Here is a 21,443-nt window from a genome sequence, read left to right as displayed (position 1 = left end):
TTGTAGAGTCAACTCCAAAAGTTAAATACTTAGTGGGCAGGTACTTGTCTGTGTAAGAAAATACAATAAAGTTACAATTCTGGATTTACCAACCATGGAAAAAATTGAGTACTGAGTTAGAGCGATGCAAAGGCAGGAAAGACCAGGAAGTTAAATAGGAGCATTGAAGCTTGCATCAGAATTGTAATGTTTTAAAAATGGTCAGTTGTTACCAAATTATACTTTCTATAGGTCTCTTCTTTAAAGCAACTTTTCTGTCTTCTAAGAAGTCACCCTTGGTACCTGAGATGGCTTCATCCCACAGGATCTAGCGCTCCTCCTTAGATCAGTGGGAATGGTGTGCAAGGAAAAACTGCAAAATTGTTGTGGAAAGTATTACCATTTTAAAACTTGGGATTTTTGTCATTTTTAAGGCATCCTGCTTAGTGGAAAATGTATCATCTCCTATTTGGGAAGATGACATTTTCTGACAAGAGGCCACAAGGTTCATGCTGTTACAGTACGTTTATGTGATTAGAGAATGAAAATGTCTTCTGGGGTCCTTACAGTCTTGTGCCCTTCTGTGCTCAGTGTGAGATCAGAAGTTAGTTGTCTTTGAATAGTGATCTTCAGGTGTAGCTTTGGGCTTGAAGCTCAAACCACTCCTGGGAAACAGGAAACAGGCCAGGGATTGTTTTTAAAGAGAACAAGCAGCTACTGGCTGAACAGGCAGAGCATTTATTTGGCAAACTCTTATTTATTCCACACAGATTGTCACTAAAAGCTTTGTCTTTTTTTTTACCTGCAAGCTCTTCTGTATATAACTGATTGGGAGGAAAGCTGATTTCTATCTGTAGTCTAAGTAGCACTGCTGAGAAGAAGAACATATAAATCAAGTGGAGGAGTGGATTTTTTTGTGCCACCAAGATAAATGCTGGCTGTTTGCTTCCCTGTGTGGGGCTTCTGTGACTCAGTGAGAAAAAACACACAAGCAGGGCCACTCTGCAGTAATGAATGGGGTGTGTTAATCTAAGCAGAATTAACAACTACGTTGGTTTCACCACAGTTGCTGTCTTCTGGTTGTTGAGTCTGATAAACCTGAGCGTATTCTTGATATCAAATGGAAACTGGCATCACATTTAACAACCCTTAGTTAGCAAGGTCAGTGCTGAACAATCAACTCTTTGATATTTTCATTTTGTACATGGTGAATTACATTATAAAATGACTGCATCTTCCTGATTATCTTTTTTTAATGAAAAGACTGTTCTGGTCTAGCAGCACTTAAGAGAAATGAGACACTTTTTTCTAAAAAGCTAATTTTTAAAGTGTCACCTTCAAGATTTTCTTATATTAAGTGTCTCAGTTACTATCCATATTATGGGAACTAATGACTTAGTTGGACTTGTTTTCTCTTCACTTCTGTTTTCTAATTGCTGTGTCTGAACTCCTGGTGAGAGACTTTACACTGAAAAGCTCAAGGGCCAAAAGATGTATGCTCACTAAAGAAAAATTGTATGGTAGTAGTATACTTGTTCTGATATCTCTTCACATCCGTTTGAACTACACTGGTATCCAGATGCTGCGACTATTTAATAATTTTAATCCTTCATTGTCAGGGGCTCCATTTTATGCCTCTGTTTTCAGGTGCTTATAACATGGTTTTCAGTTTTCTTCAATAGGAAGTTCTAATCTAAACCTTCAGATAATGATTTCAAATCACATCTTTTTACAAACTTCTTTTATGAAAAGTAAACAAGGAATTTTTACGGCATCTGCTTTTTTAAATTCACTTTGTACATAGTGATTTAAATAAATCATGGCAGTAATGCTCGCCCCCAGAACTGGTCTGACAAAGAGATTTGTATCACCTAATTCAAAAAAGCTTTATATAGGCCTTGAAAATTGGGTTTGATATATGTGCAGTGACTACTATTCACAGACTTGTAATGTGGTTCTGATGTGCAGTGTGTACCCTAGGTATGTATTTGCATTGGATGTATGCTTCTGATTTGGTGGATAGATGAAATCCTTTTAATATATATAAATATATGTAGAAGATCAAGTATCTTCAAGCAAAATAGTAACTGGGAAAAAAATTGCAGTGAATATGGTACAGGAATCTCTAGAAGTAAGGCAGCAGAATTTTACAAGTCCTTAAGTGTTTAAAGCTTCCATAGAAGCAATTAGGATATTGTCTGAAGTAAGGATTTACAGGATCAAGATTCGCTGGTAGTCTTTTCTGCCTCCCCTTCCCTAAAAGTTAGCATCGGGACTGTATCTCACTTAAAATGTTGGAAGGCAGAAAGTAAAAAATCCAGAAGAAATTATCCAGTTGGGGTTTTCTTTGAGTAGAGCTTCTGGGGAAAAGAATAAAACACTCCAAAGTGGGTAAGTTTTTATAGTTGAATCTGGTGTGAAGCGTTCCAATTCAACTTTGCAATTGAAAGCAAGTCTTACAACTTGGGTTTTTGACTATCATCTTGTAAATGCTCGTGCCCCACACCTGAGCTGAGGAGCAGGAGGGGGGACAGCACTGCAGTTGGAGGGGCACATGTGCCTGCCAGCAGATCTGCTGTTGCTCCATACAACCTCAGAGGTTGCTGAGGAGAGCTGAACAACGGCGCGGCTCCGTTTGTTTGGCTGGTTTACTTCGTGCACTTCGCAGCACTTTGTGTATAGTCCGTCTCACTGGTTCCCCAGGTGCAGACAGAGTCACTCACTCCTGCTGTATGGATACCTGTTCCAATAACAGGGAGATGGGGAAGGGATGGAGGGAAGTGGAATGGAATAGTGTGTATGCAAACTCATGGCATTTGCAGGACTGGTCTTGGACAGGCCTAGAAACTACTTGTGACTTGCTCTTTAAAAGCTGGATTTCCAAAGGAAGGTCTCCATTTAGGAGAATCATCACAATACCCTCCTTTTCTCATCCTGATTTTCAAAGTAACTGGAAAATGTACTAGATGTTTCCTTCCTCGAGGGAATAAGTAATGTTCCTCCTTCAGTGCAATGTGGATGTAGAAAAAATTAGGATCAATCCATAAATATTATGACAATGTTTGTCTCCAGGGATGACAGTCAGAGTCCACACAATTTGCTTTCTTGTTTGTTCCTCTCACTGTGTTCCACACAACTGAACTTGGATCAGTCTGTCAGAACGTAAGTGATTCTACAGGGATAAAGTCCTTCTGCAAAAACATATGATAGACCTAGTAACCAGTGCATGGTTTGTTAGTTAGAACAGATAAAATAAAAGTCCTTAATAGATACTAATCTGCCACTCAAGGTAGTGGTAGAAAAGGAAGTCAAATCATAAAGCTCTAAGCCTTCGTTAGTTTTCCATTTTGTACTCGTTATATGGACTCTAAAACCTTGTACAGTACCTTATTCCTATCCTGTATTCACTCAAAGGATGCTCCTCCTCCTAACTGGCATTAAACTGCTGTGTTGCCAATGCAGTTCCTGCCCGTGTTTCACAGCTCTCCTGCTGCAGCCAGGGGACGGATGGGACTGGCCCAAACGCATAACGTTACCATTCCTGGGTGCAGGGCAGTTCTCATACAGGCACAGATCCTGTCCATGAGACAAACATCGGGGATTCTCAGTGTCCCACGTGGATGCTTACCCTCCAGTATTTTGAGAACTGGATCAAACCTGCCAGATAAGTCTCTTAAAATTTAAGATATGCTTACATGAAATACAGTTTTGTCTTGCTCCCGCGTGCTGTTTGTATGTTTGCAAAGACACCTTGAGTTCCTTAAAAATGGTCTCCACAGCTGGTGTCATCTTTTGTTTTCTTTCTCTAAAGAATTAACATGGTAAAGTTCTACAAGCTGAACTCTTTATGTAGAGTTTAATCCTTGCATTTTTTGAGTCCTGAACCTTGTTTTTTTAAGTCTCTCTTCAAACCTAACTTGCTACAATATCAAAGGGAAAGGACCCAAGGGACACACACTGTGTGTGTGGGAAGGGGGGGGAGACACCTTGAAAAAACTGGAAGTGTTATTCTTGTTGCACATAAATTGGGTGGTGCTTTCACTGTCTTTTCCCTCCCACTGGTAATATCACGTGCATGTAAAACATGCTGCGTTAAAACTTTTTTAAATGGAAATCATGGTGGCATAGTGCTCAAAGGGTTAACTGCAGTTTATTAACAGCTAATGTTTTTAGATTTGCAGTACACAACTGTTTAAATACTGTATTCCTTGTAAATGAAGTAAGAAAAAATGTTAAGGCTGGTGCCAATATTTTTGTTAATGAATTGTTCAGCGTTGTCTCTCACTACAGTCTGGTCAGAACTCTTTGTGTATAAGCTGGGCCTGAAGCCATTTTATAGCTTGTAGGCCTAATTGTGTAACTTTTCTTTCATAATGGTTTTGTTATAATATCTACTGTCATTTCTTTCATATAAATATGACATGTAAATTGTCATAATAAAAAAAATTGAAATAACTTGATGTACAAAGTATAATGTGTATTGCAGATACAAGTGCTTTTTAATGGGCATTACACATGCACGTGCCTTTCTTAGTTTTAGAACAAGCACTGAGTAATGGCTGCTGTGTATTGTTCCAGCCCCTGATGGTGCCACTGCCTGCGATGGGAATGGGCAACTCCTGGTTTATGTTGGTTTTGTTATGGCAGCTCAACTGACAGAACCTTCCTTTCTTTAAGCAGGTCTGGCTGATGGTGGGGAAGACCTGATGGATTTGTTTTTGCAGCCACGATGGTTTTCTGTGTGTTCCATCTTCTATATACTTTTTGTATCTCATCTCGTAGTGATGTTGCAGTCACTTGACAAAAACCAGTGTGCCTGCAGCCAGCACTGTACCCAGGGAAGGCTGTGCCAGCAGACAGCCATGAGGTGTCCACGTGGTGCTCCTGACTCAGGAGCCAGGTTCATTTATTTAGGCTGAGATGTGTAAAACCTGGGAAAAATGGAGGGGAAAAAACCGTAAGTCTGCAGGGACACACTGAAGAAGCAGATGTTCCGACACGTGACAAAGGCAATGGACATGGATGGTATTTCGGGACTTTAACAGGAGATAGTCAGGGAGAAAGAAACAAATCAAAGAAGAGAGTAACTTCTCTGTGTGAATTGCTGCTGCATGTTTCTGTAGTGATGAGAAATTGCTGTGAAATCCATCCTCTTGCTCCAAGTCCACTGCCCAAACTTTACACTTCCATTTTTAACAGATTCTGGGTATCTAAGTCTGAACTGGCCACCTTATGGCAGGCAGTGCTGTGGAGAGAAACAAGCTCCCCTGGATGGTGACTCCTGCCTTCTGTGCTAAGGTGACAACCCTGTGAAGGTACCTGCTACTCTCCATTGCCTCTGAACATGGCCCTGGTTGACAAAATCACTGTTGGACATCCAGTGTTCAGACATCAGTGTGGGGCTGGATCCTAACTCACTTCTTAAAGCCCTTACAGCTGAAGAAAAGCTTTCAGGTAATGCCATTCTGTTCCATTCAAACTTAGAGGAAACGTCTGCCTTCCCCCTCTAAGCATCTCTTAGGTGCAGCTCTCAGTTCTCTGGTGTGAAGTACCTGGATTGTGTAAATAAGGAAGATGTGGATTTCTTCTCCTTTAATGCCTCATCCTCAAAATCAACTTCCTGCCTGGGTTTTAACTATCCTTTTTCCCATTTTCTTTTGGAAGAGTGGTGTGCCACAGAAGAAAGACTCGGATTTGCATGCAGGGAAGAGAAATGAACTCTGTACTACTCCACTGCAGCAGCTTCAACCAACAGTAATTCAACCCCAACCACTCAGAAATCTTAATTTATAATTACCTAAAGTTTTTGTGTGATTTGGAGTTAACTACAAAGGTGGTGAGAACTCTCTGTGGCTGATATGACAACCACATTAGGTAAGAGGGGATGGACATGAACAGGAGCATTGTTTTATGACCACTAAGTGTAGTGAATGATATTTCCATGTATTTGGATCTCTTCCCACCAGCTGCCGTAGTTTGATCTGTGTTCTTGGATGAACTGCAAATTTTTGTTTCCAGTTGACCACCTGTCTTGGTGTGGCAAACTTGAGAATTTCCCCTTTCCTCATCTCCTGTTGCCTCTGTTGCTTTTTCAAGCTATTTCAGCAGTGTTTAAATACCACTTCATTGTGGAATTTGCTTTCATTTCAGTCTAGGTGATTATTTGTATGAGTAACGATTATCTGCATTCTTATTTGCATAGTTAAAATCAAAAATGGGTAGGCACGGTTGAGCAGCTTTCCAAAGCCTTGTCGATAGCTCAGACTAAGAGAACCATGTTTTATGTTCTGCTCTTTGCTATCCAAGACTGTAGCTAGGAAAGTCCAGAGAAAGGAAAGATGGATACCTAATCTTGTTAATAATTGGTTTATGTTTGTGAAAACCTGCATTTGCACACAAGTAGGTAAATGACTCCTAAAAAGTAAATTTAAACTGGTAAAAGGGAAGGTTAACACACATGACAAGCCAACAACTTGCATGGGCTTTTGGTATGTTGCTATGGCAGGAGCATTTGCCATCCAGACAAGTCAGGGAAAAGGGATGTTTGTGGTGATGCTGTCTCACTGATGGTGTTAAAAGAAGCATCCCCTGACAGAGATGTACTTCACAGATGCATCAGTAATCCCTGTTTCTCACTGCGATAGCAAGAGAAGTGGTGTAAACCCAGGGCAAGAAGCAGGGCCAGTGCTCGTGAGAGGGTTTCAGCCTTCCCATCCCTGCAATGAGCTCTCCTGAGACACCCCCTGCTCGCCAGGTACTGCAATAGTGTTGGGCTCCTGAGCCCACCTTCATCACTGCTGGGGGAAATCAACTGGACACCCTTTAAGCAATTCAGGTACTTGTGATTTTCTTTTTTCTTCTCTGTGTGTATTTATTGGGTGACATTGAGACATTGGGTGTTGGTCACCCACCAGAAATTCCCCTTCCAGCATCTAGTAATGGTAATTGAGAAGCCGCTGTATTTGTCTTTCTCTCTGCCACCTGTCCAATGAGACTTGCAGGCTAAAATAGATATGGCAGAGATCGAGAAGCATTTGGACAGGGCTCTCAAGCACAAGCTGTGGTTCTTGTGGTGTGCTGTGCAGGGCTGGGAGATGGACTTGATGATCATTGGGTGTCCTTTCCAGTTCAGAATATTCAGTGGTTCTGTGACTGCTCTTGGTACGTTCAATTATAGAATCTGGACATTTTCAGTTGGAAGGAACATTAATGACATCTTCCAACCATCCTGTTCCAACCTGCCTGCCATGGGCAGAGACATCTTCCACTGGACCAGATTGCTCAGAGCCCCATCCAGCCTGGCCTTGAACACTTCCAGGGATGGGGATCCACAACTTCTCTGGGCAAAATGTGCCAGGGCCTCACCACCCTCACAGGGAAGAATTCCTTCCCAATATCTAATCGCACTCTGCCCTCTGTCAACTTGAAGCTTTTCCCCTTGTCCTATCCCTTCATGTCCTTGTCCAAAGTCCTTCTCCAGCTCTTCTGGAGAGGAGCCCCCTTTAGGTACTGGAAGGGGCTGTGAGGTCTTCCCGGAGCCATCTCTTCGGAGAACGGCTCTCAGCCTGTCCCCTCAGCGGAGATGCTCCAGCCCTCGGCGATGACCTCAGCGCTCCCCTTTGCTCCTCTTTTCCAGACCAAGATGACTTAACTCGGACCCCGCCGGCGGCACTCGCGGCACCCAGAGCAGAGCGCGGCGCAGACACGGCCGCGGCCGGCCCCGCGGAACAGGAGGCGGTGACACCGCGTCCCGGGGCGGTGACATCGCGTCCTGGGCGGAATCGCATCACAGAGCGGCGCGTTCCGCTTCCGGCGGCCGCGATGGTGGAGCAGGGAGACGGCGGCGGCGCCATGAGCTTCCTCAAGCGCTTCCCGCCGCCGGCCGACGGCGTCCGCCACCAGCAGCCGGACACGGAGGCGCTGCTGGCGGGGCGCAGCCTGGGCACCGGCACCCTCTACATCGCCGAGAGGTGCGGGGGACGCGCGGGGCTGGGAGCCCTCGGGGCGGCCCGGGATGGGGGTTCGGTGAAGGGGCCGTGGTGTGGGGGAAGCTCTCCGAGCTCTGAGGCTCCGCGGGGCGTCCCGCTGCTCCTGCTCGCTTTAAACCAGGCAAGAGGGAGCAGCACGGCCAGGGACCCGGCTGGCTGGGGCATGCGGGGCCGGGCTGGGTGGGACTTGGAGCAGCCTGGTCTAGTGGGAGGTGTCCCTGCCCACGGCAGGGGCTTGGAACGAGAAAGTTGTAAGGTTCCTTCCCACCCAAGCCATTTTGTAAAACTCAGCATGGTGGAGAAATATGCACTTGCAGCCCAGAATGCCAGTTGTATCCTGGCACCAGCTGGGCAGGAGAGGGAATTCTGCCCCACTGCTTTTGTGAAACCCCATCTGAGTGGTGTATCCAGCTCTGGAATCCCCAACGTAAGAAGGACCTGGAAATCTTGGGACTAAGAAGGTTGGAGCCGGAGAGGGGCTCTTTGACAGGAACTGTAGTGGTAGGACAAGGAGGAACGACTTCAAACCGGAAAAGAGCGTTATATTGGTTATTAGGAGAAAATTCTGTATTGTGAGCAGGGTGAGACGCTGGCGCAGGTTGCCCAGAGAAGCAGTGGATGTCCCATCCCTGGGAGTGTTCAAGGCCAGGTTGGATGGGGCTTTGAGCATCCTGGTGTAGTGAATGGTGTCCCTGCCCGAGGTAGTGGATTGGAGCTAGATGATCTTTCAAGTCTTTTCCAACCCAAACCATTCTATAATTAAAACCATGGCAGCTCTCCTCTTTTGACAGGGGAGTAGACGGGACTGTTGGGTTTCTGCTGTTAATAACTACTCTGGTTCTGTGAAGTCTTTCATGTTGCATTAATCACGTAGAGACTGTTCTTACTAGGCAGAAATCAGTCTGGTTATTCTGGAAGATGTTATCTGAGCTCTTTATGGTTTTCTTTCAATTCTGCCTGCATTATATAGCTCAGGGAGACAGGTTGATGATTGAAACAATATAAATTTCTTTAACCACGGAAAAGTACTCATAATATATTCTGCAATTGAAAAGCATTGTTGGAACAAAAACGTAATTTAAAATGTTCTCTGAGGAGTGAATTGTCTTTTAAAAACCTCATACTTGGAGACTTTTATGAAATGGCCAATATTGTTGGAGGAGCTTTTGCCTCACCTGAGCTTGTTAGTGGGTGTTGGAGAGGAATCTCTCTGGAATTTTATTCACTGTTTTATTTAGTTTGTTTACAACTACCAGGACTTCTGATTGTGGGGTATCTGCTCTGAGGATGTTAATGTTGAGTTTCCTTTTAAGTTGCTTTCAGTAAACTTTTGTGTGAGGCACATACAGGTCTGCCAGCTTCCTCTCCATGTGTTTCAGTTGCATCACAGAGCTTTCACCAGAGTCACTTGTTGGGAAGAACAGAAAACATGAGTGTTTGCAGGAGTGCTGTGGGAGAACAGGGCATCTAGGAGTACAGTGTGGCTCTTGATCCATGCACTGATTCTGCACCAGCAGCTGTAAACATTGAGGACTGGACAGTTGAGGCTAGGAAATAAATTCCTTGCTCCCACTGCACTAGCTCTTGCTCTCAGCCAGATTTTCCAAGGCAAGGAGTCTTCTGTGACCTTTCCATTGGTTTTGTCCCACCACAACAGCTTGTGAATGCTGAATTTTGCACGTGGTGGAGGCCTTGCTTTCTGACCCTGAGTATTTCTGTTCACTGTGTGACATCATTGATTACAGGCACCTAAATCTAGTTTGAGTTTGATTTCTCAGTGTCTAGAAAGATGTTGATTGTTCTGATGCGAAGGAAGCAGCATCCTGGTGGTGACAACCCGTGCTGTCTCTTGCTGTGGTTAGGGGTGACAGTGAAAGTGGGGAAAGCAGAGTCTATAGCACATAAGTTGTGAGTGGAGGCATACCCATAACCTGGTTCTACTGATAACAGAACCGTCTGTTTTTCTACATACAGGCTATACCCACATCAGATCTAGAATCCTCTAGGAATTATGACACTGACTTGCCTTTCAGAGTCCTCTTTGTCTTGAAAAACCACATTTAATAGCTTGAGTTACAAATCACACTCTGGAACCTCTGTAGTTGTCTTTGGAATGATAGATGTCTGCAGGAGGAGAAAATGGAGAGGCAGGGAGGGAAGTTCAGCATTTAGTGCCAGTGTAAAGCTCTGATGTGTTTAGGGTTCTTAGCTTCACATTCTTTAGGCGGAGGTGTCTTTTACGTCAGCCACCAGTTAGTGTTGTTGCAAAGTCCTGTTCAGGCAGTTCCAGGGCCGTGTATGCCCGCAGAGTGGGCTAAATGCCTTGTCTTATTACTCGCTTCTTGGGGTTGGTTTGCTTTTCTGCAGGCTTGAATCAGGTACTGTGGATTCCTCTGGTAGTTTCTAACTTGTCTCTTCTTTTTTTCCTCCCTTGTCAGTCGCCTGTCTTGGCTGGAAAACTCTGGAGTTGGCTTCTCCTTGGATTACCCCACCATAAGTTTACATGCGGTCTCCAGGGACCTGAGCGCCTTCCCAAGGGATCACTTGTATGTCATGGTGAACGCCAAGTTTGAAGGTAAGGAGTGATGCTTGCTGCTCCCACGCAGTCCTGGGGGACAGGATTTCCTCCTCAGAAGGGGGAAATGTTGATTTTCAGTAATTGCTTTTATTTTCTTTTTCATTTTCCTAAGCACAGCTTGGCATTTGTTTAGTCACTTCTTTACAGTTCTGCTCTCAGCTTGTGTGTACCCTGAAACTGCTGAGAATCAGTTCTCTGCCCTCTTACACTGTTTTAAACAATTTAGTTCCTCTGCCAGTCTCCCTGTGATTCCATCTTGAGTACACTTTTTTCTTTATTGAATTTATGTTAATGTTGCTGCTCTCTCCAGACTTGATGAATTCCTGCTGTTTCACAGCCAGGGAACTTTTCATTCATTTTCTCCCACAGCTTGGTTAAATACAAACAAGAAAAGGCCATAGGTCATGTTGCCAGGCTTTAATGAATCTTCGTAGATGGCCCACAAAACCCACCTTTTTGACCATTCTTGTTCTGATGTAGAGAAAGCAAGCTTTCTGTTTAATTGTTTGTATGAAGATTGTATTTTTTTATATATATTAATATTTTTCTTCTGGCAGACCTGTTAATATTTTAAGTGTGTCAAAAACTGCTATTGCAGTTGAAAATTAAATGAGTGTTAGGTCTTGAGCAGGTCTCCTTTTCCCCTTCATACCTATTGGACATCACAGCTAAAGGTTAAAATCTGGCCTTTATTTTTTTTTTAAATATATCCAGAAAGTAATGACAAGACTGAGGAGGTGGAGATGCTTTTAAGCTATTAGTGTTCTTCATTATTTCCTTCTCTTATGTTACTAATGTTCTCTGACAGTCTATCACTACAAATAATAAGAGGACATTTGCATACGCCTCTTGGTTCTTCTTCCTCATTTTCCTTTAACTGTGGTTATTTTGAAGTAAAAAGAGCCTCATCTGAAGAAAGATACTGTTTGTAGCTTTTAATTCATTCTTATTATGGCATTTGAAAATATGGATATCCTGTGAGAGCCTTTATCTAGAAATCCTTAATAGACTGGTTTTTAATGGGTGTTTTTTGTGGGGTTTTTTTTTAGTATATTAACTCTGCCTACAGGTAAATCTTCCACAGCAGGTAGGTTTTACTTTTCAAAGTCTAGCCCTGGCCTGCAATTTTAGCTGCTAAATAGTGTTAAACCTTTACACTTAGTTGGCTTCAGGAGTCTTCACTCTCAGTTGTGCAGGGTACATTGTGTTCTTCCTCTGAAAGTTTTCCATGTGCTCTCTGTGTGTTTGTGCCTTGTCCTCGCCCCTTTTTTAGCAAAAGGCCCTCAGAGGTTGACTGCACTGAAAACAAAGAGCTGGACTCAGCAGTAACAAGCTGTGCCTGCGGGTGTCAGTTGGAAAAGAGCTGGGTAGCTTCCTTGCACACTTCATTTTTGGGGCAGCTGGCTGGCAGCTTCTTGGCGTCCTCGTATTCTTGGTGGTGCCAGTTTTGCGTGTGATAAAAAACACTCTCAGTGGAACAGCCTCTTCTCCTGTAGAAAATAATTGTGCACTTTTGAGGCTGTCAGTGCAGTGTCCCCAGCCCCGAAGTGAGGAACTGCAGGCATTTTTGTGGGGTTTCTATTCACAGAAAATGAAACACCACACTGACGCTTATTTATTCATGTACATGGTGTACAGAAGTCAGGAAGCACTGCTGTTGTCGCTGGTTCTGGGTGCATTTTCTGCTTCTGACATCTTGCTGGCTGACTAGGAATGTTGGAAATTGAGCAGAGATCCTTTGCACATGTCAGAGTCCCCTGTGAGGGGCCACACTGGAAGCTAGCTGATTTCGTGACAGTAACGTTAAGGATCCATTAAAAAAGTCCATGTGATTTAAAAAAATTATAACAATTGTGAATTGGGGGCTTTTGAGCACTGTTGTTTTTAATAAGAATCAGGCAGTTTTCCTGAAATACTTGAATGTATTGTGTGACCAGTACAGAAATCTTTAATGTTGTTGAGGTGCTATGAGAGGGCCTCATATATCCGTGTCGGTCTTGGAGTCTCATGGGCTTTTTTGGGAGAACAGAGTAGAGGGTTTGTGCCTTTCTTAGGTTGTTTCTGATTTGATTACGTGTGTGTCCCTGAAAGAGTAAAGAAATGTGACTTTTTTTTTTCTTTCCAAAATAAACATGTTTCTTCTAAATCCTCCAATTTCTTAAAGAGGAGACAAAAGAGGCTCCCATGACTGAAGGGGAGGAGGACAACAGCGATGATGACGTTGAACCGATTGCGGAATTCAGATTTGTGCCTGGTGACAAATCAGCCTGTAAGTTGGAATGGGAATTGTTTTTACTCTGAAGTCCTGGTTATATGTGGAGGACACTTGGGTGTAGAGATATACCATGATCCTTCAGTGTCCTTCTCTAGTGACCTGATTCCTATGCACTGGAAAGAGCAAAGCAGATTGTTTTATCTGGCTTGAAAATGGACTCTTTCAAGTAGCTGCTTCTCGAGGAAAATTCCAGTGTTTTAAAATAGAAACTGTTGAGTTTAAATACACAGCGTGGATAATCTCACTTATATACATTTGCAGTGCATATGTATGGGAAATGTCTTTTTAATTACAAATTCAGTGATACTTGAGTCAGTGACAATTTCATTAGAAAGATGCTAATGCCCTTACCACTGGAAAGCTGTCATATCCTGTCCGGTGTGGAGCTTACAGTTGGATTCAACTGTTAGGAATCCGATGGATGAGGTGCTGCAATGATACCTACAGTAGGTAACCACAGACAGAATTGTCCAGAGATAAACCTTTATCATCAATGACATAATGCAGAAGTGCTGTTCAGAGGCTAAAACACCAGGCCAGATCTCTGAAACCTGATTTGTTTCTTACGTGGCTTCTGGCTTGTTGGATGATGTTTTCAGATACGAATTCAGTTGTGGTTGTGCTGAAGGGGTATTCTGACTCCCTCTGAGCACTTGGAGCGGGATTTCTTGCCTGTTGCTCTGGGATGTTGCTGGAGGTTTATGTTCCCTTGTGTTCCTGCAGTGGAAGCCATGTTCTCAGCCATGTGTGAGTGCCAGGCCCTGCACCCAGACCCAGACGATGAGGACTCGGACAATGATTACGAAGGGGACGAGTACGACGTTGAGGCCCGCGGTTGGTAACAGTTGCCTCTTTTGAAATACCTGCCAGCACTTGGATGCATGGTGTCTGTCATAATTCTTTACTACTTCTCTTGTCTAAACATCCCTTTTGTCACAGGCACAGTATAGATATTCATATATCTGCAGAAGACCTGTAGTTTAGCTGTCACAAGTGACAGGAGTTCAGCAAAAGCATTGTTCTGGCTCTCCAAAGCCCACAGACACAAAGAGCAGCCTTTCCTGTTCCCAGTGGCTGTGGTAGGCCAGGGTCAGTGCCGATGCTGCTGTGTGGTCAGCTCACATTGCTGTGTGTATTCTGTACCTGATGTAAGCAGCTTTTTAATCTCAGTCAGTTAATGTGAGCATAATTTGCCCAGCTGCTCCCCTATTCCTCCACCTCTGCATGTTTCTGGCTCCTAAACCTAGGTCTGCTAAACATAAACTTGTTTTTGCAGAGCTGGAACAAGGTGACATCCCGAGCTTTTACACGTACGAAGAGGGATTGTCACATTTAACTGCAGAGGGCCAGGCCACGCTGGAGAGGTTAGAAGGCATGTTAGCCCAGTCTGTCAGCACCCAGTACAACATGGCTGGAGTGAGAACAGAGGACTCCATAAGGGAGTTTGAAGGTAAGACATGCTTTTGTTTTACTGAATAATATGTCTTCATCTGTGACACAGCCAGTGGGATCGAGGGCACCCTCAGCAAGGTTGCAAATGACACCAAGCTGAGGGGTGCGGTTGACAGTCTGGAAGGATGGGATACCATCCAGAGGGTCGTGGACAAACCTGAGGAGTGGGTCCATGGGAACCTCATGAGCTTCAACAAGGCCAAGTGCAAAGTGCTGCACCTGGGTTGGGGCAACTCCCAGTATCAACAGAGACTGGGGAGATGAAGGGATTAAGAGCAGCACTGCCAAAAAGGACTTGGAGGTGCTGGTGGATGAAAAATTGGACATAACCTGGCAATGTGCATTGTGCAGCCCAGAGCACCAGTCGTGTCCTAGGCTGTACTCAAAGCAGCATGGCCAGCAGGGCGAGAGAGGGGAATCTGCCCTTCTGCTCCACTCTGGTGAGACCCCACCTGGAGTGCTGCATCCAGCTCTTGGGCCCTCAGCATAATAGGGTATGGACCTACTGGAGTGGGTCCAGAGGAGGTCACGAAGATGATCAGAAGTCTGAAGCACCTCTGCTATGGAAACAGGCTGGGAGAGTTGGGGTTGTTCAGCCTGGAGAAGAGAAGGCTCTGGGGAGACCTTACTGAGGCCTTTCAGTACTTAAAGATGGGGACAGACTTTTTTGTAAGGCCAGTTGCTGTAGAACAAGGGGGAATGGCTTCAAACCAAAGGAGGTGAGACTCATAAAAGGAGAGATTTTTTACCATGGGGCTGGTGACCCACTTGCCCAAAGAAGCTGTAGATGCCCCATCCCTGGAAGTGTTTAAGACCAGGCTGGATGGGGCTTTGAGCAACCTGCTCTAGTGGGAGGTGTCCCTGCCTCTGTGGCTGCAAGGTCCCTTCCAACCCAAACCACTCTATGGTTCTATGGTATGGAAGTGGTGGTTCTCCAGTTTGGAGGTCAAGAAACCAAGACTGAGCAAGTGCAATGCCATGAGGGATCACCCACGAGCCTGTGGCCCTATGGCCTCAGCCTCTGGGTTGAGGGCTGCTGTGTTGAAGAGTGAGCCCTTCAGTGTTAAGAACACTTGATTCTTCCTGGTATGATTTCCTGGAACAGTGGTAAAGTGAAGTTCATTTAGGATTAAAAAACCCCCTAAACTTACCAGTCTACACCAGGGTTAGGAAGCAGTTTCCACTCAAAATGAGTTGTAGTTTTCATTTGGGGTTTGATTTTGGTTTTTTTTTCTGATACTCTAAATTATAACAGTTATCTTAACAGAATTCAGGGTGAATTTTGAATCATTCAAACACACTGAAACAGATTTATTTAAAAAGATTATTTTTCTGAAGGTTGCTGTCTCCTAAATCTATTGATCATTCAAGTGTGTATATTTAAGGAGTAAAATTTCTTCTTTGTTGGGGGAAAACCACCTGATTGCTCAGACTGTCTTTAATGTGTGCTATTTTCACTAGAGCAATATATTGTCTGGGAGAAGAACAGGGAAGTAGTTCAGTAGCGTTACTTCTTTTTTTATATTTAAACTGCAGTGGTTTTTATATGCCCTCATGCTTTTTAAAGATGGAAAATGATGCAGCAGTTGTGGATTTCTAGAAAATAATAACTAATTTGTTCTCATTCACAGGGAGAGGTTTTTAATCTTATTTCTTTTGTCAGTTGTTTTCAAACTTGCTTTGTTCTGCAATTTTGTATAATTTTATGTAAAGACAACCATAGGTGATAGGCTCCTGTTTCAGCCGTGTCCTTTGAAAATTTAGTCAGGTTTCTGAATCCCAAAATTTCAGAAATGAATATAAATTGAACAGCAAGTATATCACATGTCTCAGAGTCATCTTCATCAGTTTTGTTTACTTTCCTAATCTTATTTGCTACAGTACTGCTGTTTGGTTTGCTACAATTATAAATATCCCCAGGGCTTCTCAGTTTCAGAGTTACTTTATTTCTTACCCTGTAGTGTAGGGTAGTCTTTCTTTTCAATTAATGTTTCAGAGCAGGATACTGCCTCTTTCTGGTAGAATAAAATTATTCAAAGGAATCACGACATTTGTTACACCTAAGCTTCATTTAAAACATGAAAATGTTAAAATCCAGTGTTTAAGTCCTTTAATAAGATAGGGTGGGATGAGGTTGTAGGAAAGGGTGACATCTTTAAATGACTGACCGGCAGTGCTGGAGCAAACCCAGAAACTTGTGAGCTCATCAGGGTTTCCTTAGGCTGCTTTCAGAAGTTCAGTGAAGGGGTTTTCTGTCCTGGCCACCTCTTGTCAGCAGAGGGCATCCTCTCTCCTTCCCGTGAAAACGTCATCCCTCTTCTGCTTGTTCACGGAGCACTGGCTGTTTTTTCCAGATGGGATGGAGGTGGACATAGCACCAGTAGTTGCTGGGCAGTTTGAAGATGCTGAAGTTGATCACTGAGGAGGACACAGGTGCTGCTGTAAGTTCTTCTCAATTCTCACATCAATGTTTTGCAGTCCTGCAAGAGCCTTCCCTCTCTGTAATTTGTGTAATGTATGTGATGCTACAGGAAGTGTCTCATGATATCAGGATGATGATGATATATAGAAGAAGGAAAAGGGAGCTGTAGTTATCACAAATACAGAAAGATGTTTAATGATCTGTGCCAAAATGCCTGTTGGCATATACCATTACCCTGCAGAGGCAACCTGCATGGAAATGCCTGTCTGGAAGACAGGTCAGCCTTTTAGTTGGTTTAAGAATTGTCTGATCTCAAAGATCCTTAGATGCTGATGGATGAACGCTGGAGGCATCCCTGGGAAGCTGCTTTCTTTAGTGTCTGTTGTTTTGCCCTTAGTGTGTAGGATTTCCCAGGCTGCTTGAGGTGGGCAAGCCACTTCACAGCACTGCAAGTCCAGCTCTTCCTTCATTATAAGCAGAGCAGGAACAGTTCCTGGTAAAGTTACTGAGCTATCTGGATGGGATTGCTCTCTGGAGTGAACAGCTTAGAGACAACACCCTGCTCAGGTGGATGTGCCAGTGTGATCCCTTGTCTTCCATCACCTGTGTTGCTTTTCTCCTCTTAGTAGCATTACAAGATATGCCAGTGGCTCCTTGCTGGTGCTGGGAGGGAGAGGAAGAGCAGCTTTTTCTGGGACTGTGTGTAGAGATGCACAGAGACAGTGGGGTTCTGATGCCACCCTTGCTTCAGCAGTGCCCAGTCTGTACATGCTGCTCACATGGTGCTGTGTTGTCCCAGCTCTTCTGCCTGTCTCAGAAGGGCAACTGACAGCCCTTACCTTAAAGTGAGTGTCCAACTATCCCACTTGAAATGCCAGAGAGAGCAGCTGTGGAGCAGAGAGCCAAAAGCTCAGGGGAGGGAGAAGGAAAGGGACACAAAAAAGAGTGTGACACACTGTAAGAAAAGGGGGAAAGTAGTTGATTAGGGATTACAGTGTCACAAAGAAAGAGGCTGCAGTCCTCGAGGAGGGCTGTTGTGTAGGAGTGCTGCATACCTGCATTCCTCCTCTCTTGCTTATTCTTCTTTGCTGCTGCAATTCTGAAAGTCTCAGAGTAGCCTTGTGTTCTCTTACTGACATCCACCACTGCCACTGTTCCTGAATTGGATTTATTGTCTGGTGTAAGAGCTCAAATTTCTGTAGTTGCATTTCTACCCTGTGAAGGACTTTGCAGAACAGAGAGGAGTTCTTAAAAAAAAATCTAGATACTGCCATTGTCCTGCCATTGGGTAGTCCTCCACTTTGGTAAAGGACATACTTAAAAATCAGAGAAAAGTCATTAGCTGTAGATCAGGAGTGTCTTAGCAAGTGAATGGAAATTTAGACTCTGATGACTCCATCTCCAAGATTACTTTGATCGATGGTTTATTAAAAAGAAAAAATAGTGCTATTGAAAACTTCAAATTTGACTGCTTTATCTATTATCCTGGTTAAAATTTACCTGGATTAAGGAGAATTAGTAGTTGATAGCAGATTTCTAAGAAGCCTGAAAGTGCTAGTGGAAGTGTTGTAGACTGTTCTTCTAGAAAAGGACAAAATACATGCAGTAAGAAGCAGTGTTGGTAAGTGGAATTATTACTCTGCCTTCCATGGTATAGTATGTGGCTGTGGGAGATGAATGCTGTGGGAGGGGACTGGAGAGGATTTCCTCCTGTGCTTCTGCTTGTGCTGATCACATCTGAGGGGCTGATCTCTGTCAGAGCAGATCAGGTGACTTGCACATGCAGTGTCAGGTGCTGCAGTGACATCACTCCAGGTGGCAGTTTGGGATGGCTTTTTTTGGAGTAATCACCAGCCTGAGTGTGTGAATGTAATTTAAGGAGGTTTAGGAATCTAGGATCCAAGGCAGCAATAAGGAACTGAAGGTAGAAAGTGACAAGGACACTTTTGGAGGTCTGTGCTAATTGCCTTGCTCAGAGGGTGGCTTGGCTCTACGCTCTGAATGTAGAGGTGGAGATGGAGCCTGCTGTGATCATGTGGGTACTCCATGGAGCAGCCTGGCCCTTTTAATCTCCTGAACTGCAAAATGATCTACAGGAACATCCTGTTGGTGATCCCTTAGAGAGCAGCGTGCTGCCCTGTCTCCCAAACAATGCCCTTGTTTGATGCTTATGTTGCATGCCACCCAAATGAGATGTGACATTCTCCTGCTGAAGCTCCTGGAAGACTTGCTGGCACTTGGTGCAGGACATTCCCAGTGTTCCTGCACTAAGTGGTGTTTTGTCTGTGTCATCACGAGGCTGCAGCAATTGTTCTGAAGCAACTGGTGTGTCTGTGTGTGGATGCAGCAGGGTCTGCCAGGGCAGCCTGGTGCCTGCTGTGAGCACATGCTGTCCTTAGCTGACCTGAGTCAGAGCTGCTGCCAAAGGCAAAGGTGCTCAGCCCTTCTGAAAATTCATGGGCTTGTAGTAAAGTGCTGTCCTCTGACTGCAACCAACACATAGCTCCTGCTCTGTGATGCTTAATAACCTTTTATTTTAGTGTCAATTATGTAAACTTGGGTGTCTTGTGTCTTTCAGATTCTTCTTGTGGCACTTCCAGAGTAAGCTGTAAAACCGAAGGCATTGCAGTGACTATCGGGAGTTAACCTTTCTTTCAATGACCTGAGTTTAGACAGCTAGGTCTATAAATGCTTGTAGAGATGTTTAAAACAGGGTTTGACATTTGTGACCACTATTGGGGTTATTTAAAAAAAATAAAATAAACAAAAACAATAAAACCTCTCGCATCTAACACTTGAATGGGGCTAATCAGGGGTCATTTCATAGAATCACAGAATGATTTGAGTTGGAACAGACCATAAAAATCATCTGGTTCCAGCCCCACCTGCCACAGGCATGGATGCCATTGAGTAGATCAGGTTGCTCAGAACCCCATCCTAACCTGGCTGTGGACACTTCCAGGGATGGGGCAGCCACAGTCACTCTGACCAAACTCTCTGGCCTTTCAAAGAAGCCTTTGTAGGAATTCTAGGACTTCAGAAATAAAACTGTAAGTAGAACAGAAGTTTAGATTGTCCTAGAATTTTCCATATTTTTTTACCTGTCATTGACTCTGTGGAGTAGAAATGGGAACAGAAATGTTACAGCTAAAAGGAAATAGGGTTGGCCAAGGATTGAAAGAAAAGCTGAATTAAAACCCCCTCAAGTGACTGGCTTTATCATTTCAGTGCTATATCCCTTTCATTTCTCTGAAAGCTGAGCTTGGGTGATAGAGGAGATGAAATAAAGTCTGTAAGGTCGGGACAAAGTTTTGTGTCTTTGTATTAAATGTTAACATTGTTAAATAAACTAAGATTTTTGTATCTCACAACCAGCTCACTGTTGCAGTTCTCCCTCCTTTACTTCAGCAAGCAGCTTGAGCCCTTGGGTTTCAGAATTCTCTTCTGCAACAAAAAATCTTCAGTGAAGCCAAAGCCATTTTCATCATTTACCTCGATGTGAGGATATAAGGGCAGAGCATTTGCAGAGTATGCCTGTGACAGAGTTAATCAGACACATCCCAAATTTAGGAACCCAGCTTTAGATTGCCAAGATGTTGGTCCTGCTGGAGCTTTTGCTGTTTTGTCTCTCTGCGGGGTGGTGATTTTGCCATTGGGAAATATCAGCAAATTCAGGTTGTTCCTCTCTTCCCCCAGTATTGAAATGAAAGTCTGGACCAAACTTTCTCCTTTTTCTTTCACTTTAAAGTTGACCTGTGATTTTTTTTTTGCAGGGGGCAGGGGTGAGGCGTTGCTGTGTTGGTATATGAACAGTTTACTGGCCCTACACTCTGCTTACACTTTAGGATGTAATTTGGTTCCAAGGTACATGACAATTATAACCACTCTTTGTTGAATATTTGTTAGGAATACCAGTCAAATTAGGGATGTCTTAACAGTGCTGTGAACCACTGACGTAGCTGAATAAATGAGGTATTCAGTGTGTGTTATGCAACAAGACATTCTACAGGAATGACTTTACCAGCCCCTTTTTATACATACAAATGTATTCATGTGAGTGTGTGCATGTGTTTGTTAGGGATTCAGAGTTACAAAGGAGGATACAGAGTTGATTTTTGCACCAGGGTTTGTAGAATCTTGGCATGGTGAGATTTTGGGACAGGTAAAATTGAATTCTGAGTCACCATTCAGTGTTGAAGCAGAGTGGTGGTGTTTTCTTAGTGTGTGTAAATCTGAGTTGGAATGTGGTGTTTCTGTTGTTTCCTACATTAAACTGCAGACCTCTACATGCCCTGGCAGATGGGCAAAGTTAACTCCAGGGCAGCTGGACTGTTCACAGCTCCTCTCAGCTCTCTCATGAAATCCAAAAGGAGAATTTGTGTTGTACTAATGGGGAGCTCCAGGAGCAGACATCTTGTAATGCTTCCAGTCAAATCAATGGAGGAAGATTAATTGAGGTGAGGTGGAAACAGGCCTGGATGAACGCTGAAGATAGCATTGAGAAGTGTCTTGTGTGGATTGACAAGTTTTATTTTCAATAAAACTCTGTATTTAGGCTGTGTGTAAGTGTTCTGGACTTCATAAGCATTTGTTACCTCTGCAAAATACTTTTTTGCCTGCACTATCAAAACCAGTTAAATTCTTCATTTCCTAGCTTAGGTTTATTTTTCATTATTTTGCTACTTTTGTTGTTTTTCTTTTCTCTTGTTTTGCATTAATTCAGTCAATTTAAGGTTTGTCTAATTCCTA

At 43.7% G+C, this 21,443-nt stretch overlaps 1 protein-coding gene across 1 annotated transcript; it reads left to right on the top strand.

Moving 5' to 3' along the window:
- Window positions 1–7,785: 7,785 nt before the first annotated feature.
- On the top strand, window positions 7,786–20,065 carry CLNS1A (chloride nucleotide-sensitive channel 1A). Its single transcript, XM_066175571.1, has 7 exons — window positions 7,786–7,949; window positions 10,406–10,542; window positions 12,710–12,814; window positions 13,544–13,654; window positions 14,097–14,270; window positions 16,627–16,713; window positions 19,273–20,065. The coding sequence occupies exons 1-6, from the start codon at window positions 7,801–7,803 to the stop codon at window positions 16,692–16,694; spliced, it is 744 nt and encodes a 247-aa protein (XP_066031668.1). The 5' UTR covers window positions 7,786–7,800; the 3' UTR covers window positions 16,695–16,713; window positions 19,273–20,065.
- Window positions 20,066–21,443: the final 1,378 nt, after the last annotated feature.

This window comes from Chamaea fasciata, unplaced genomic scaffold, assembly GCF_029207755.1.
Source record: "Chamaea fasciata isolate MVZ Bird 193981 ecotype frontalis unplaced genomic scaffold, bChaFas1.0.hap1 SCAF_2, whole genome shotgun sequence".
NCBI lineage: Eukaryota > Metazoa > Chordata > Aves > Passeriformes > Sylviidae > Chamaea > Chamaea fasciata.
Note: the sequence above shows the minus strand (reverse complement) of the source record. Positions and strands in the feature narration are given on the sequence as shown.